Source organism: Vidua chalybeata, chromosome Z (assembly GCF_026979565.1).
Source record: "Vidua chalybeata isolate OUT-0048 chromosome Z, bVidCha1 merged haplotype, whole genome shotgun sequence".
Lineage (NCBI taxonomy): Eukaryota > Metazoa > Chordata > Aves > Passeriformes > Viduidae > Vidua > Vidua chalybeata.
This window is the reverse complement of record NC_071570.1, coordinates 58,129,959-58,148,994: the sequence shown is the minus strand read 5'-3', so window position 1 is coordinate 58,148,994 and position 19,036 is coordinate 58,129,959. Positions and strand designations below refer to the sequence as shown.

General features: G+C 40.7%; 1 protein-coding gene across 2 annotated transcripts in view; it reads right to left on the bottom strand.

Annotated features, from left to right (window-relative positions):
• The window catches only part of SEMA6A (semaphorin 6A), a 119,279-nt gene that overhangs the window by 10,670 nt on the left and 89,573 nt on the right, over positions 1-19,036 (bottom strand). Inside the window, exon 18 of one of the 2 annotated variants that reach the window (XM_053932937.1) lies at positions 17,353-17,517. The exons of the other annotated variant lie outside the window; for it this stretch is intronic. Coding sequence (XP_053788912.1) covers positions 17,353-17,517 — 165 coding nt within the window. The remainder of the gene's footprint in view (positions 1-17,352; positions 17,518-19,036) is intronic. 2 annotated transcript variants of the gene reach the window in all.

Sequence of the window (19,036 nt, the reverse complement as noted above, 5' to 3'; positions counted from 1 at the left end):
TTCTCTGTGCGAATAACAGCTACCTGTCCTGAAAAGTAACACCTTTCAGTCAGAGCACTGCAGTTTGCTGCAGTGTGAAGACAAAGAAATGATTTATGGCTGGCAGAAGTGTGCCCTGGGCAATGGGAAGACCACATGCCACATGCACCACAATTGCTCTGCGATCAAACCCACCAGGAGCTGTCATTGTCTGTCTTTCCAAAGCTGCCTGCAACAGTTGCTAAAGTAATAACCCAAAATGGTGACACACATGAAATACCAAAGTGGGACATGACAAATGATGTTTTGGAAGGGAAATGAGGGAATAACTATCAGGAAATAAGGTAATATTTATCTCCAGACCACGCACTAAGAGCAGTTAAGACATGAGTGTCATTGCTGTGTTAAATGGCACCTCTCTAGCTAAATGGGAATAAGCCCACCACCATCTCCAACAGTTACAAAATCACTTGAGATTTTCCACTGAACAAGCCATTGTTCCAGAAAAGCACAATAATTTCTTTACTATTGTTATCTAAGGGGAAAACTCAGCAGTTAATTTCATTCTTCAGTGCAAGCTTCTCTGTAGGATTTACATCTCCCTCACATTAGATGTGCAAGAAACACTGGTGAAAAACCTCATTATGAAAAACCTCACCCTTTTTATGGGTTTCAGAATATCTTTTTAAAATACCACTGAATAGGTTTTCAACATGTGTCTCCAGATGTTAGAAATATGTTTACATGTAGTCTCATGCTGCTAAAAGACTATTTCAGACTGGAAAATCCCTGCAGGTATTAACAAGCTTTCTTCCTCTATTTTAACTAGCAATAATAATTAAAAAACAAAAACAAAAAAAAAAAACAAAACAAACAAACAAACAAACAAAACCCCAAAAAAACCCAAAAAGCACAAAAAAAAAAAAAAAACCAAAACCAAAAAAAACACCAATGCCAGAAAACAGCCAAACAAAAAAATCTCCAGATAAATTTAGACTGAACTCTGAGTGTCAGAAAAAAAAGAGGAATGATCAAAGTCTACCATGCACTTCTGAGATCTTATCTCATGTTTTCCTGAAGGAATAATTTAAAGATTTGATATAAACTAACCACATTATTATCCCAGTGATTTGGTGTTTGCCACTTTGATGGAATTACTTGTTGAAAACCATGAGAACACTTTTTCTTCATCTTTGTTCTGGCTGCCAGGACTCATTGTGCTTAGTGGAATACTACCCAGTACCCATTTTTCTGGACTCCTGGTGTCACCAGCTAGAAAAAAACCCAGCCCAAACATTCATAGTTAAAGCTACTGGAAAATGCTTTCCCCCGCCTTCCCTCTCAGTATAGCTGTATAGTTGACTCGTAAAGGTCTACAACTCTTAAGTTTTGCATGACTGTGTTGAGAAAAGCAGGCCATCTACTTTCATACTCTACCCTAGGGCTCTCAAAGCCAGCTGCCTGAGCTAGTAGTCTGAGGTATCCATCAAGGAAAAAGAGGGTGCATGAAATTGGAAAGAGAATGAATTTGTTAAAGAAAAAATCTTCAGTTACAAGAAGCCTGAGGATCATTGGAGGTATGAGAAGAAATCATACTTCAGAACTATGAAAAAAGAATCAATAAATAATATGACTGAAGTAGCCTACAACAAAGTCTTGAAAACTACCTAAGCAATCTGATCAGCTCTAGTGTCCTCTGTTAGGGTTTTCTGTCTCCTTATCAGACCTATTTCAGAAACAATCCCTCCAGGACAAGTTTATCAACTGATCTTTAACAGTGGTTTAATTTCTCCTTTCAGCTGGTTCATGGTTTTATCATTTCTCTTCACTTTCCATGCATGACTGCCAACATGACTCTCTAGAAAAAAGACGGCTGTAACTTACAAAAGGAGGGGAGATCAATATGTCCATATGATATAACTTGTGACTTTTGAAGTAACATTTTAAGAATGAATTTCAATTATCTGGTTTTAGTTTGATTTTGAGCCTGCAATCCAATTTTTTCTGCATGCTACAGTGGCCATATAGAATTCACACCATGGCCTTGTGAATTCACACTTGTGAATTTTGAAACAAGGGATTATTATAGATAGAAATCACAAAACCTGTACCAGAAAATTCATGCTCAGGTAATTTCCACCCTCAGTGGAGTGAAGGGGAGACAAGACTGAAAAAGACTGGAATAGGAAGTTCTTAAAGCTTTTTTAATTGTGTTAATTACTGTTCTGAGCAGTATCTCTGTAAATGAACCAGTTTGTTAAGTTTGCAGGTATGGGAGAAGGTTTGTCTGACACAACCTCCTGCATATATAATATAATGAAAGTCATTACAGTCCTGAAGCCAGGCCCATTTTTTTTGTCCCAGAGGCTAAGCTCAGGGCCAGCTCTCGCACTAGAAAGCATTTTACAACCTATCTCCCACTGGCAGGTGGTATGCAGTGGCTGATCACTTTGAACTTTTCTGATTTCAGTACTTTCCTTCACCTCTCACCCTTTCCTGGTGAGTGATGATAATTTTAGATGCCTCTGCATGATGGGGAATAAGCAGACATATCAGGTCACTTAAAAAAAAAAAAACATAAAACACAGGCATTCACAGTAGTTAAAAACAAGATGTACAAAATCCAAATGTCAAGGAAAATTAATTCTTTTGTAGCTTGTCTTGGCAGACACAAACTTTATGCTACTTTGCATCTTAAAACACAAATTTCCTTTAAAGTCTGCAGCATTTCCTCTAATGGCATAAAAAAAGCTCAGTGCACATTCTGGGACCTTTCTAGTATGCCTGGGATAAACTTAAACATATACAGCTGCTCTTTATTAGCTTACTTCAGGGGATCTTTCATAGCTGGGTTAAAACAGATTTACATGTTTGGCTTAATATGCATGATTTCAGGGCTCCAGAGAAGTTGTTGTAGCCTGCAAAGTGAATCTCTCATCTTCACAGCTCCCATTTCACTGCAAGGAGCTCCTCTGATGGCACAGAACAAGTGTTGGGCGTTTCTTTTTTTTCAGGTTTTTTTTTCTTTTCCTGATGCAGTTATTATGTATTCTGAGCAGCCCAGTGCCTTTCTGGAAGAAGTTTTATGAATAGTGTCAAGGAAAAAGAAGCTGTCACTGAGGAATTCTGTGGCTTTTCCTCTCCTTTTATACAGCCTGTTTTGAACTATGGCCTTTCTGCACAACAGGGAAAAGTGAAGTTTGCAGAATGTCAACATAAGCAGCTCTGCTTAGCAGGCTGAAGCTCAAAACAGCCTTATGGTAGAATTTGGGTTAAATTTCAAACACTGCACATAATCTAAAAGCAAAAATTGTTTCCTCATAGACTCTGATCTTGTTTAAAGACCCAAAAATGCAAATGCTAATTTTGAGCTAATAGGGCAACTGAACACATCACAACTGAACTAACAAAGGAGTTATTTATTAAACATTCAAAGACAAATAGTAAGACAATAAATAGTAAGACCCTATATCTCCTATTCTCCAACGCTCCTGAAAATTATAACTAAATTGTTGAACAACTATGTGACCAAGGCAACAGTGTTTATTCACGCACACAGACTGTATTTCTTAGAAACAGTCCTTCTGCCCACAACTGGGCTGGGCTGGAGCATGCTAGGAACATGGCTGAACCCCTTGTTAGGTCTGCCTTTACACAGAGGAAGGATGAAAACTCTTCTGTGATTAAAATGCAGTCACTGTATATTGCATGATAGAAAACAAACACTGTGGATTTTCTCCTTACTTCTCCTATACTCATGAATAGAGCAGGCCAAAAGGCCTGGATTTAAGAATTAATACATGCCCCTGCTGGGGATTCTGAGAAGACTGCTTCTTCCAGAAGGATTTGTAGGGCTCCTAAATAAATAGATTATACATGTCTGATATTATGTTTGCCATTTCCCTTTGTATTGCAGTACCATCGCCTCACCTGCCTTTGAATACATTAAGTGGGCTTGTGATGAGTTTTTTAATACAGGCTGTAACAGTCAGCAAGACTAATTTTACTGCTAGTTCTTCGATATCTCACAACTCTTCAAGTATACCTATCAGAACCTTTCTTTCCTCTGTTACATTAATTCACATTCATAGTATGTCCAGTAAAGCAAATGTTGTTACTACAGCGATATCCTGAGGTAAAAGACAGGATATCTTTTATCTATTCCCTTATGGATTTGGTGCCCAGATGCTGCTATGGTCTCACTTAATTTTCTATTTCCAGTGGTACCTTCTTCAGTGCATTTTTCTGTCTTATTTATAGTTCTCTGCTTTTTTTTAAACCTTTTTCTTTTTAGCACCTCCCTATCTTGCAGAAGCTGGTATAATGTATGTACATTTATACTTTATTGCCATAACTTCATTGAATGTTTCCTGTGTAAAGTTTTTAACATGGTCAGTAATTACTATGGCCAGTCTCTTCCCTGGATGAGGTGAACCTGTAGCTTCATCTCACTGGACATATGCAGGTAGTAGGTACCTGCCCCAGCTCTAGTAAAGCTGTCCTGAGTCCAGCAGTAATGTACCCAGAACAGTGTGGACAAACAAGTGTCCTCTCCAACATACATTCAGATCCCATGCAGACACCCTCTCAATTGTCCAGCGGCAGGCCAAGCAGACATACCTGTCTGCTTTACCCAACATCTCACAAACAGCAGTGTTGCTGCTGCAAATAACAACTCACCCAGCCTTGCGATCAGGTCTGCTACTGTGTCAAATTTTACTTTTTTAGATTTACTGCAGCCATTTGTGCACTTCCTGCTCACACTCTGTCATGGTTTGACAATAAGTAAGACACACTCTTACTTTAACCCAGCATTTTCCAGTGCTGCAGGAAAAACAGGGATCTTACACAGCTAGTTAGTCAGCATGAATGTAGCTCCTGCAACAAGGAACGTGAGTGGCTTTTTTACTTTTGTAGACTAGCTCTCAAGAAATGTTTACTGATCTACAGATATACAAACTTCCATATGGGAGGTTAAAGCCTAATTTATTTTCCTAGCATTGGAACCCTATCAATTTTTATTATGATCTCTTTTCACTTGGGGACATATAACACAGTGTAGGTGAGATCAAACCTTTCAGGGAAGCACTGCTGATGTTATCAAGTTGTCTTGCCATGAGCAAGTAGAGATAAATGGTTTTGTTTTTATAGGTCTTGATGATGGGTATATGAAAGTAGCTGCTGATTTTATATTAGTAGTTTAGTTCAATGAGTGTGAACTACACACTGAGATATGTAAAAACCCCTGTATACACAAAATTAATTGGTCTTATTGGTTGACTGCCTCAGGACATTGACTGTTGCTGGTCATATTTAGACAAAAAACATATAAAGTGCTGCAAAACTGAAAGACTTTAAGACACTGACTAGGGACTCCTGTTTTGTAGAGATAAAGCTGAATGCTGTCTGCAAAAAAAAGAGCAGTGCTCTTTATGTTCCTTGTTATGAACCATGATTGCACAAACCTCTGCAGAGGCTGTGGTGAATGCAGGAGGTTCAATGTGCACAGCAGGCAGAAGAAGCGACAGAGCGAACTCCTGCACTGTGCCCTCCTTTGAGAGGCTCTGACTGGGACTCATTCAGCAATGAATGCACGTGGAGAATTTCTGAGCTCTTTGATGAGAGCTATGAGCTGGTAGCAGAAATAAATTTCTCCAGTGCTGGCCATGGCCTCAAAGCCACTACTGATGGCCTTTTCTGCACCACTTGGTAAGACCACTTCTGTGACCATCCTTAAAAAACAGTGATACTCAGTGTCCACCTCACACTGTAGCTTCTGTTGCACTCACCCTGCTTGCTTGAAACAGGAACTCAGTATTTATTTAAGATTTTACTGATTTAAAGAATAAGAAAACATCAAGAACATATGCGCTGCTCAAAGGACTTTTGTAATTATTTTTGTGATGGCTTTGGTCAGGTGTTTCTGCACATGCTTAAATTCTTTATTTGTGTGGTACTGTTTGTGTTCAGCAATTGCAGATCTTTCAGGTTCTCTAAAAATACCCCCCTGTTTCTTTCTACAGGGACATGATAGTGGATAGGAGTAGCTTTGTAGGGCTTCGAAAATGTGCCTGCTTTCCCCCAGCTGCCTGTTTTTTTACGTTACAGCTGCTCTTTTATTTTCTATCATAATTGTGGGTAAGATGGGATGGAATATGAACAAGATGGCATATTATTGACAGCATACAGCTGGTGTTATTTTCTAATTAAAAAATCCTTGATGGGCATATGAAAGAACTGTCTAGTTTATGCCCAGTTGTGACAATGCTATCAAGCTGCCGCCTCGGCTGAGATTTTATTTCACAGAAGATAAGCAATCTTTGGTTGCTAGTAGAAGAACAACAGTTTAATATCCTGGCCAACACAAAATTGGTGATGAATATGCTATTAGCCATTTCCAAATGTTTGCTGTATTTTATAGCTGTGCCAGAAATTCTTCTTAATGCTTCCTGAGCAACTAATCTATAAACTGCCCTAAGCCCTTCTAATGTCAATGGAGCTGTTAAAATCTACTTGAGCAGGAACCCTGACTTACTCTGCTCTGCTGGGGCAGGGAGAGTTATCAGACTATCAGATGGTGGTTTAAGAACACCAATGCCCAGTGTACACAGAGTTGTTTGTGTATTTAGTTGCCTAACTTTGACAAGTCTCTTCTGGGCATGAGTGACTGAGATTTTAAAAAACTTTACAGCTTTGCCAACAAAACTCCTTTTCTTTACCCTCACAGGGATGTTAGGATGCACATTTTTGATACAATGGTATCTGCTTCAAAACTTCTCAATAAAGTGCCCTTAAGACACATTTTTATAATATGAGAATAACATGTCTTTTCCCTATCCTCTCTCTCAGCCACTGGCGCAATCTTAGAGTACATGATTAAAGTCTAGCAAAAGTAGTAGCAATGGTTACCAGACAGCAGAGACTACAGTGCCTCACTAAATGACTATTAAAGAGTTCAAAGGAACACCTCCCTAAACACCTGACTAAATGAAGGAAATTCAGAGGAACAACTGCTTTCCAAACACAATGACATTTGTTATCTGTATTTAATGTTCAATAAAACTGAGATTGCAAAACCTAAATTATGCCCTCTCCAGGTTTTTCATTTTTAAATTAACTACATACTGTTGATCAGTAAGCACCAACCCATGCTGACACAAGGAATTAAGTGTGCCTATTTTACAGTCAAAGAAAACTAAGAAAAATGGAAAAGTTATTTGTAATCCCTCCTATAGAATTAAAGAGATATTGATAACCATTAACTAAAAGTTAATGAATATGAGAAAAATGTACATGGTGTTTTTTACAAGGCAGTTAATTAAATGTTTGACAGATTACAGACCATATTAGCAGTGCTCTGAACCAGGACTGTCAATGTTTAGGTCATTGTAAAATTACTACATCACATCTGAACTATTAATTAATACAATAATTGAAACTAGTCACATCTTATATGAGAAAAATGAATTATTCAAAAATCCTTAACGGCATATTGACATTTTAATTGTACACTGGCATTAACAAAACTAAAAGGTGCTTTAAATATCTTTCAGCTATTAGATTTTTTGCTATTAAATCCCTTTGAATGTCAAACCAGTTTCAGAAATCTCTTGTTTAAAGGGCCAGATTGTCCTCCCAATTCAGCATCTTTATTTAGCACAACATCTCCTTATAATCTAGATAAACACCACAGAAATGAAACTAGGTAACCTGTCCACCAGCTATACCTTGCTATTTCTAGATAGAGTAGTGGCTCTGTGGAGCAAGCACACCCTACAGCGAATTCCCAGCTCTTGGTAAATATGTCAGTGCTACAAAGGTCAAACAAGAGCACGAGGCAGTCTGTGTTCCTCCACTGAGCCATCCTCACTGGGTGACAATGGATGAATGTAGCTGGGGATCTGGTGCATCACACAATAGCTCTAGTGCCCTGAACCCTGAGCAGCTGCCTTGACAAATTAGATGTGGCCTCTTTTATTGAAAAAGAACATTAGGGTCCTGAGGCAATGACAGTTTTTCTCTCTTTTAGTAAGACAAGCCTCTACAGCTCATTGCAACCTGGAAATGGATAGCCTGACTTGACATCTATGCAGGTGGACAATTACGGGTCAAGGATACCTGCTGTTTCTAGAAGCCACATTTGATAACATCTATTTTAAACTTCACCATTATTTTATTTGTAGGCTCTAATGTGGTAGCAGAGAAGCTCTGTTTTTATAACCAGATCAATACAACCTCTTCTCTTACCAATGATGTAATTTTCTTTTTCGCTACTAAACAGCAAATGGCTCTTGGTTCTAGTCTTGCCACTCAATGTTTCCACTTCTGCTAGTTAAATCTGAAATCTGTACTTTTAGTGAAATGCAGAAATGTTTTGAATTCTGAAAATGTTAAGTGAGCGTCAGTGCTAAAGTATAGGCATTTCTTTAAGTGTGGTACAAGCAGTTGGTGTGTGCTGGAATATACCCCACCACCCCACCTTTATCTTGATTTCTTCATCCTTGCCTGTCTTTTGCAGTTAAATCTGTTCCTTTCCTTTCCACTTTCAGATGGCCACTATAGAAAATCTGTGACTAAATGAGCTGGAGCTTTCTTGACATAAGGTTTGAAATGCAGACTTAGTCACAAAGAAGGCACATTAAATCACTGCCCCATACTCTATAATAACCCCTTGTTTGACTAAAATTGGCTTAAAGATGCGGCCCTGCTCTGGGATTTAGCTCCTGATATCTTTCCTGAATGCCTTGTCTCTGCTCTGTCTCTTCACTCTTGTTCTCAGAGAAACTTACTAAAATATCATAAAAACAGGTCTGAAGAAAGTTTGCTATCAGAAACATCCTTCCAGCATTCTTCTTTCTTGAATTTTATATACAATTTCCATTTTATTAATTAGCATCTAGTTTATTACTGTCACTGTTTGAACTTGAGGATGTAATCTGAGATGATTAGCTGTCTCTAGCCATGGGAGCAGACAGCTCATACTTGCAAGACAGAACAGAAGAAGGATCAGTGTCATTTCTCTGGACAAGTCTGGTGTGTTCCCTTAATCCTAACTGCACAGCCCTCCTGGTGCATGTCACAGGACACCAGCCATTCCAGTGTGGTGAGTTCATCAATCTTCCGGCATGTTTGTGAGTTATTAGCCTGGTCTAGTGACTCAGGTATCTGGCCACTAAAACCTATACTGGGAAATTTTGTGCCATTCAAATGCTAACAATGGCTTTCAGGTGTTTATTTGATATGGTGCTGAAACAGTGCCCCACAGTAGGTATTCTGGGATTAGTTTATGAGACATCCAGCTCCTGGACAAGTTGTTTATTAGAGGCATTTTAGGCAAATATAGGGTTGGTTGTTTGTTCTAAAAAAAAAAAAAAAATAAATTTAAAATTCCAACCAAGCAACCAGTATATAAATAAGGCCTCCCTATGGAAACAGGGATGTTTACAGTAAGCTGATGCTGATTTACTTAAGAACATTTCAGAAAAAATCTACAGAGCTTTGTTTAACACAGACTCACCCAACCAACCTCTGTTTTCATCCTAATGAGAAGTCAGTACATTTTAATCTAGATGTAGCTTTATACAAGTCTAAATGAACTAACTCCTGCATCATACTGTCTACGCAAAATCCCTTTGTGAAACACTACAACTCTGAGTAACTACACCTCTCACCCTAAATCTCATCCAAATGCTACAGAACCATAGATAGAATCAGAGCAAATTCTCTACTCCCTTTCTCACAACTTTATAGACTCTGGGCAGAAAACTTAAAAGTATAGTAAAAGAAGGATCTGGTCTGATTCAATCTTCATTGTTTCCTCAGCACTTGAAACTTAGTGATTTGCAAGGTACTTGTAACTGTTTTATATTTGTACATACAATGGTTTGAGATATGGGAAAGAATAGCAATGTTTGCATAGTTTCCCCCAGATGCACATGCTTTGGGTGAATACATCTCTTCCCAATCCCATCCAGGCAGAACTGGCTATAGTGCAAGTCCTCCCACTGGCCTTTACACTTGTATTAGTATCAATCAGTTCCTTCTGACAATGTCAGGATGATGGCATTGATGAAATACTGAGTATTTGCTTCACCTCCACACATTGAAAGTCTAAGCCCTTCCACTCAGACCTGCAAACACTAACTCAAAACCTAAGTTTTGACACATTTTTGTGCCACTTCAATTCGTCATTTCCTCATCTGATTATTATATAATGCCAACAACATCATAACATTCCTCTGTTTTCTCTGATATAGAAACTGCTTTGAATCTTCTAGATCCTTGTACGTATTAGCGTATAACAGTATTTTTGTGTAAAAACATACTCTGCAAATGTACTTCTCGATGAAAAACTCAGCTCTCCTGTGATGAATATTGTTTAATTTCTGCAAAAAAAAAGTCCGAAGCTTTGTTTTGTCACAGATTTTTTTCCCCACTCATTTCATGTCTACTTGTAAAGTTTCTTGTTATATCAGCACTTTACATTCTTTATCATAACTGTACCTGAAGTTTCTTATAATTTTGTCTCATTGCATCAGAATCTGCCTGAACATTTGCAGACTCTCCAGAGACAAGCATTGTCAGCGCTCGGCAAATCTTTCAAGTAGTGATAATCACAGTAAAATTTAGTAACACTGCCACTTGTGTACAATAAGTGTGAAATATCTTCTGGAGGCAGGTTTTGAAAGGAGTGGCTCTTGAGCTACCTAAGAGCACAGCCCTCTCCAAAAAAAAGGAATTGACTACTGTTAATGATGTACCAGAGGAAGAGCTGCAGTTATTGATAATAATAATATAGATTATACAATCTATAAAATAATAGGGGGTACCAGATTCTGTCTCTAAAGGAGCCTTCTTGATATCCAAATAAACCAACAACTCTTAACTCTGTGTTCATCACATTCCACTTCTAATCAGCTTTTTACCTTAGTTACATGGATATCAACAAAAGGCTTGCTAAGGAAAGGAGATACTACTCACAATCTTCACCTAAGGAGTGCTGAGTCAAGTAAGAATACAAACATTAAAGACTGCTAACCACTACACTTTTGCCATTCAGTGCCCAGCTCAGCCACTTCCACCTGAACACTGTGAAAAAGAAGCTGTAGCAGAGCCACAAAATCGTAACCTGAATTTTCAACCAATTTATCAAAACAGTGATTAACAGGCACAGATTTCAGGCAGCTAGGGAATGTGTGAGAAAACTGAGCTGTTGGCTACATTTGCACTAATGAACCCAGTACTAGAAAAGCATGAGGCATTTCTGAATGGAGGCAGGAAGGACAGGAGTCAGCAAAGAAGGGCAGCAGGGTAGTGAGGGACAGGACCAGCTACTCTTGAAGAAAACCACTTTGCTTTCTTCACGGAGGCCCTGTCGAAGAGCTGCACAGCTCTACTTCCCACTTCGTTAGTAAGGCGACTACAGAGGGATGCAGCACTACAACACTATTGAGGTATGGAGGGTAAAGCCTTGGAGTGCTCCACAGGAGGAGCTTCATGACTCCCGAGTGTGGAGGAGGAACACCAAGTACAATGGCAGCAGGGGGGAAGGTTAGGCAGCAAGGTTAGGGAAACTGTTTCAACAAAGGTGAGAAACACAATTAAATTAACACTAAAACACAGCAAGAAGGAAAAACAAAATATAAACATACTCTAGAACATGTGCTGTTCTTTTGGGTTTTTTTCAGTTTGGTTTAATTTAGTTTTTTGGGGAGATGGGAGAATAGGAAAGAGGGTTACAATTTGCCCAATCACAGGGTGTTTTGTTTTTTTTTTTTGTTTTGTTTGTTTGGGGTTTGGTTTTTTTTTTTTTCCCTGCAATATAAAGGGCAGATTCCTTAACGGCCAAAATGAAAATGCCAATGTGATGGTAGAGCACAATTCCCACTCTCTGGGTTGGAGTACACATTTTTATCTTGGCAAGAAATGTGATGTAGCTCAGAAACAACAGTCCCAGAGTATATTTAGCTACTAAAGCTGTGGCACACAAATGTCACATTCCCATGAGTCAACCTTTTTAAAGAACCCCATCTTCACACCCCCACAGATATTCCCCAAGATGCCTGCACTGAATTAAGAGTGAAGCATATGGATGGATGTGACATCATCAAAGCAACGGTGCTACAGTAAAGAAAACAGCAAGTGGATTCTTATACAATTAGTACAATCAGTAAGGAGCCATTTGTGAGCACAGAAAAAGAAAGAAAACACTGCTCAAAGGAATAGACACAACCAATGAAGAAAAACACAAAGCACCTTGCAAAACAAGGAGAAAATATTAAAAAAATAAAATTTTCTTTGTGAATGTGTGAAAGCAAAAGAAATCACAGCAAAAGTGGAAACAAAATATTGATAAAACGATTGTAAGTGTAACATTTATTGATTTAATTTTGTGTAAGGACTCCTTCCTTTGCCCTTTTGAAACAACAACTCAATAGAATTTTGGAGCCAACTGGCTCTCACTAGGTAAGGCAAGGAGTAACAACACACAAGTGGATGGTCATGGTGAATAACCATGCGGTCACCTCTGCCGCCATTGTTTTGATGGGTGTAGACTGCTTCCAGCTTTGTCAATATTCATAATTAGGCACCAAAGAATGCATGATATTTAAATGACCCTGTCAAGTGCTTATAAGGCTCTTTGGTAACCATCACTCCCTGGGGAGGGATGTATTGAATGTAAGCCACTTCATCAGTCAGTGAATTGAAGTGAAAATGATTAGAATTCAACAGCTATACATTTATTAATATTTTCACTGGATGCTCTTCTGAAAGCCACTAGTGGCATACAAGATGCTATTAAGAGCTAGTTTTCCATCTATTAAACAATGCTTTTCAGAAGACTTGTGAAGCAGGGACCCACACACAACAAACAGTGCTATTTAAATGCATATCCATCTCGGGGTACATAAAGGGGCAGATCTCCCACTTTTGGTGGTTTCTGACACCACTCCCTTGTCTGACAGTAGCAGAGGAGTTGTGTACAAGGATCCTTCCTTCCTTCCTTCCTTCCTTCCTTCCTTCCTTCCTTCCTTCCTTCCTTCCTTCCTTCCTTCCTTCCTTCCTTCCTTCCTTCCTTCCTTCCTTCCTTCCTTCCTTCCTTCCTTCCTTCCTTCCTTCCTTCCTTCCTTCCTTCCTTCCTTCCTTCCTTCCTTCCTTCCTTCCTTCCTTCCTTCCTTCCTCCCTCCCTCCCTCCCTCCCTCCCTCCCTCCCTCCCTTCCTGGAGTTTAAAACTGGAGTGTGGGGTTTCACCAGTACTGTCACTCCCTTGCACCTGAAGTTAAGGTTTTGAGTTTGAGTATTGAAACCACCTGAAATTCTTCCTCTGCCAAGGCTCAGCAGCCTCCAGGTCTGCAGGGTGCAAAGAGGCTCTGTGCTTAACACACAGGTAAGTGTGTTAACCAATCCGGTTCTAGAAATTCGCTTTTCTGGTTTAGATTTTGCAGTTATTCTCCCAGAATCTCCCAGAATCTACAGGATGAAGCTCTCCAAAGAAATTGTTCAAAGGGGTACTTTTTCCTTTTCTCTGTAGGAAGAGCTAATTAGCTGGGAGGTGGGGGACAAGTTTACATCTTCTACCTGTGGAGGTTTAAATCTTCATATTCAATTTCCTGACAATAAGCCTAAAAGCCAAGGCTACTAGATTATTTTCCATGGTATCTCCTGCCTAATTTGACCAACCTCCTCAGCTGGAAAAGTGCCTCAGGCTTTGTCTTTGCTGGCCCAGCCAGGTGATGCCCATTGCCTTTATGGTAAGGTACTGTGAAGGCTCTTTGAGGTCAGCCCTGGGGAATTCAGTGAGAAATCCCGGATATCCTTGGACTAGGGGAGGCATTGTGTATCTGGGGCTGTAATGAATGACAGGCATTGAGGTCACAGTCTGGATCCAGACCACCAGCAGCTGTTCATGTAGCTCTGCTGAAGACTGTTCTGTGATGTTAATGTGCTCATCACTCCTCGCTGAAAGCCTCCACAACTAATACAAAGAATTCAAGGGTCAGTGGGTCAGGTGGAGGGGGAAGAATAGAGGAAACTAGTAACCTACTAGTTTGGGCAGACAATGCAAAGCATCAGGTCTGGCATGCCAGTAGCTTCTCTATGAAGAGCTGATGCTTTTGTCTAATGAGTTTTTCATATAAAATGCATGAACAATAGAGACTGGAATCCACATTTCAATTAATATTTTAAGTGTTTTATATCAAGTATTCATAGCAGAAAGAACTGAACTCATGTGTTCCTGCCCCTGGTGAATGGCCTAACCACTCAGCAAGTGAGTTTTGCTAATACTCATCTTCCTTCTGACACACTGAGTACTTAATTAGTCCACACAGAGAAAAAAATCTTCAACAGAGATTGAAAGAAGAGATCTAAGAACACCCTGGAGAAGAATAACAAGGATTCAGATCTCTCTAGGCAGTGGGGCTATTTGAATCTAACTCCCCTGTTTAAAAGGAACCATATTCAAGTCTCTGACATACAGATTAAAAGGAGCTGAAATAATGATGACAGCCAAGATGCAATGAGGGGTACCACCACCTCTACATAGGAGAAAAGGTTTTTCTTCTCTATGTTCAAGCAGCGAATTTTGGCAATTCTCTGCCTAATTCTCTATATGTGCAGCAAAGGAGGAATGGAAGCCAGAGGACAGGATTTGTACTAGACTCCTGTGCTTCAGCACTGGTCTGAGCACTGTGAAATGACACGTAAATCCCAACCTTTTGGTGTGTGAAAAGCAAAACATAGAACCTCTCCATGAGCAGTCATTTATGCATTATTTAATGTACACTAATAACCACACTCTAAAAGGAATTTTTTGCTCAGGTCTCACTGAAGACAGTGGGACTGAGGACCAGTGACTAGGACTACTCCCAGTTTACTCAATGGTTAAACTAGAGCAGGCTTTCCTTATCTATACTGGGATACTGGACCTGATGGTCACCAGCTCAGTCAACTGATCAGTGATGTCATGAATGGCAGCAGCCTGTGCTGCAGTGATCATGCACTGGAGTTCACAGTCCTCAGGCATATGGGTCAGGCAAAGAGTAAAGCCAGGACCCTGCATTTTAGAAGAACAAACTGTCAGCTCTTCAAGAAGGTCAGTAGGATCCCCTGGGAAACTGCCCTCAAGGACAGGGGAGCAGAAGAGGTCTGACAGATCTTTAAGGATATCTCCCAAGAGGGAAGAGCTAGTGAAATCCAGGTGAAAGAAATTGGACAAGAAAGACAAGGGACTGAATGGCTGTATTGGGAACCTGCTTAGCTGAACTAAAGGGCAAAAATGAAATGCACAGGTAGTGGAAGAAGGGACAGGTGTCATGGAAAGAGTATAGGAACACAGTCTGGCTGTGTACAGTTGGGTCAGGAAGGTCAAGGTGTAGTTGGAGCTGAACTAGGCAAGAGATGCCAAGAATAACAAGGGCTTCTACAGGTATGTCAGCCAGAAAAGGAAGGTTGAAGAAGATGTACTCCACCTGGCAAGCAAGGCTGGCATGAGGATAAGGCTGAGGCACTCAACAACAATTTTGCCTCAGTCTTCTCTCGCAACCTCTCTACCCATGCCTCTTGACTGTTTGGTCCACAAGACAGGGCCTGGGGGAGTAAAGTCCCATTGTAAGAGAAAATGAGGTTTGGGACCATTTGAAGAACCTGAACATACTTAAGTCTATGGAACATTGTGAGATGGTGACTGGAAAAAGGTAAATATTGTACCCATCTTAAAAAAGGGTGGAAAGAAGGGCCCTGGGAACTATCAAATTGTCAGTCCCATTACCTCTGTGCCTGGGAAGATCATGGAACATATCTTCCTAGAAACTCTGCTAAGGCAGAGGACAGAGGACAGAGGACAGGGAGGTGTTGAAGAGGGAGGTGTTGAAGACAGCCAGCACGGCTTCACCAAGGGCAAGTACTACCTGATCAGTCTGGTGGAGAGAGTCCATTAATGGACAAGGAAAGAGCCACATATGTCATTTATCTGGACTTTTGTAAGGCCTTTGACATGGTCCCCCACAACATCCTTCTCTCTAAATTGGAGAGAGATGGACTTGATGGGTGGACAATTTAATCGATAAGGAATTCACTGGACGACCTTATTCAGAGAATAGTGGTCAATGGATTGAGGTCTGAATGGAGATCAGTGACAAGTAGTGTCCTTCAGGGGTCAGTTTTGCGACTGATGTCTTCATCAATGACATAGTGGCATTGAGTGAGCCTGCAGCAAATTTGCAGATGACATCAAGCTGTGTGGTGTGACTGATGCACCTGAAGGACAGGATGGGACTTGGACAAGATTGAGAAGTAGTCCCATGGCACAAGGCCAAGTGCAAAGTACCTGAGTTAGGACAACTCACAGCCCAGAAAGCCAAATGTATACTGGGCTGCATCCAAAGCAGCATGGTCAGGAGGGTGAGGAAGAGGATTTTCCCCTCTGCTCTGCTCATGTGAGACCCCACCTGGAGTTCTGTGTCCAGCTCTGGGGTCCCCAGTGCAGGAAAGACATGGACCACAAAGATGATCACAGGACTGGAGAACTGCTCCTATGAAGACAGGCTGAGAGAGCTGGGGTTGCTCAGGGTGAGGAAGAGAAGGTTCTGGGAAGATGTTATAGCAGCCTTCCAGTATCTAGAGGGGGTTATATAAGAGTTGGAGATGGACTTTTTACAAGGGCATGTGATAGGACAAGGCAAATGGCTTCAAACTGAAAGGGGGCAGGTTTAAATTAGATACTAGGAAGAAATTATTTACTCTGAGGGTGGCTGGTGAAGCATTGCAACAGGTTGCCCAGAGAAATTGTTGATGGTTCATTCCTGAAACAGTTCAAGGTCAGGTTGAATGGGTTTGGAACAACCCGGTAAACAGGAAAGTCCTTCTGGTCATAGCAGGGGGGGTTAGAATAAGATGATCTTTATGGTCCCTTCCAAATCAAAGCACTTCATGTTTCTATGATTCTGTGGTTGTTGAGAGATGGAAATAATGTGAAATTAACTGAGAACTGTGGTGCTGCCTTGGGAATTCAGAGAAAAGCAATATAAAAATTCATCCTTAAAAACAATAGGAAGCCATGGATCTTGCTTTGTCAGAGAACAGGGCAGATCAAATTTAAAGAGAGCTAAATCCCCTGCTTCCCTCCTTCCCATACACATGCACAAAACTCTCTATAAAGGCATACACTTCTGTTTGTTTTGTGTGGTTTCCTCAGGCAGTGAATTATCTAGGACTGAGTCTAAGACTGGCTGTTTAGTTTCAGACTTTACGATAAGCTTTTAATTATAGCATGGGAGTTTCATTGCATGTTACTCTGAGCCAGCTGGAAGCAGTTACATTTTAGTCCTCCTCCCCCTCCCTCCTCACCACAGGATGTAATTTCCAAGGCCTTACCCTTCTTGTCTTGATGATTATGGGATGAAACTGCCACATATGGATCTGTATTTTCAGATGAACCAAGCGGATCCTTCCAATCCAGCATGCGTCCCCTAGCATCATAACCCTGTCGAGCGCGAGAGTCAGAAGTGGTGGTGCTTGGGACTAGGGAACTGGAGTGTCCTGTTCACATTATAAATACAGGTAGGGAAGATAAGTCTCATTAGTCACTTACCACGCTATCTCCCCATGCTCAGGGATGTATAGACTGCTTTGCTTCCGTGAATGTCTTGTCTTAGACTGAGTAATGCTTCAAAAGTCCTTCAAAATGTGACTCTGAAGGAAGAGGGGATTTGAACCTTCCAGATCAGGGTGTTAAAAGGTACTGCCAGTGAGCTGGTAGTTCTCTACTTCTCAACAGAGTTAAATGCATATGAAAGAGGGTGAGCACACTTCATCTGAGTCAAGCATCCTTTGGCTGGGTTCAGCGCACATGCCTGACTGAAACTGAAGTGTCAGCCCATGCTGTCTGATACTGGCTCAGTCAAAAAGCAAATAAAAAATCAGTGTAAAACAGAACAATATCCAAAATGGCTGGAACTGAATGGGAATGCCAGAAGAACTACAAAATGGTGACACCATGAGGCACTCTACCTCATATCCCCAGGGGAATGAAGGACTGCCTAACACCAGTGTGCTCACACTGTGGCACTCCTCTCCAGATGGGAAATGTCCCGGGCCAGCTGCTCACACCTGCTTGCACCATCACTATTGGTCCTGTCTGAGCTGATGGCTCAAAATAGTTCTGAAATAAGCATAAGACTGAGCACCATTTCTACTCAGAGTGACAGTGCAGACAGTGTTGCACCACATGAATCTGCCCAAGAACCCTTGACTCCAGCAGCAGCTGAGACTGAGGTCTCATATGCCTTTTTTCCATTACAAATGCTCTGGACATTGTTATTGTTGCCCTGAACAAGACTGATCTGCTTCTCACATATCATATGCACCCCAACAAACAGCACACTCACAGAACTTGCCCCACTGGAAACACAGCACAATTTGAAATGTGGTTTTCATGGGACAGCAGCATGTTTGCAGACCCATATACTCTTTGCAGCTGGATCTGAAAAGTACATCAGCACCTAAAATGCTTGAGATGCTTGGAGTCTACTATCTCTGGAAGACAGCTCCCACATGGACTTTCCAGTGGCTCAGCTGCTTTGGGGAGAGGGCACCAAATGCCATCCACACCACAACATTTTGACCTCAAAACCATTCTGAAATTTTCCTTTTGACACATGTGAAAAAGTGAGTTATTTTCATCAGGATTCAAGGAGTTCTGGGCCTCCTTAATTTGATGTGGAGTAGCTATATCCTCTTACCTACTTTTCTTAAGGAGCCCATTAAAAAAAGGATTTTTGACACATGCTCAAACACAAACTAACAGAATTGGATTATTCACAGACAGAATGGTATATAACATTTTTTGTCAGATAACACTAGACAGACTGATAGCAGCCCTCCTTTCTCCTGTCTCCTTTTGAACAGCCCAGCAAATTATTTTTCCTTCCTTAGATGAATCTCACTTGGAGAGGAGTCCAATCACCAGGCTACAGGCTGCCCTAGCAGGGACCCTCTCCCTGCTCCTTTCCTTGATCTTGCTTCACTGCTCAGAAAAATAATTTGAGAATCACTGAGA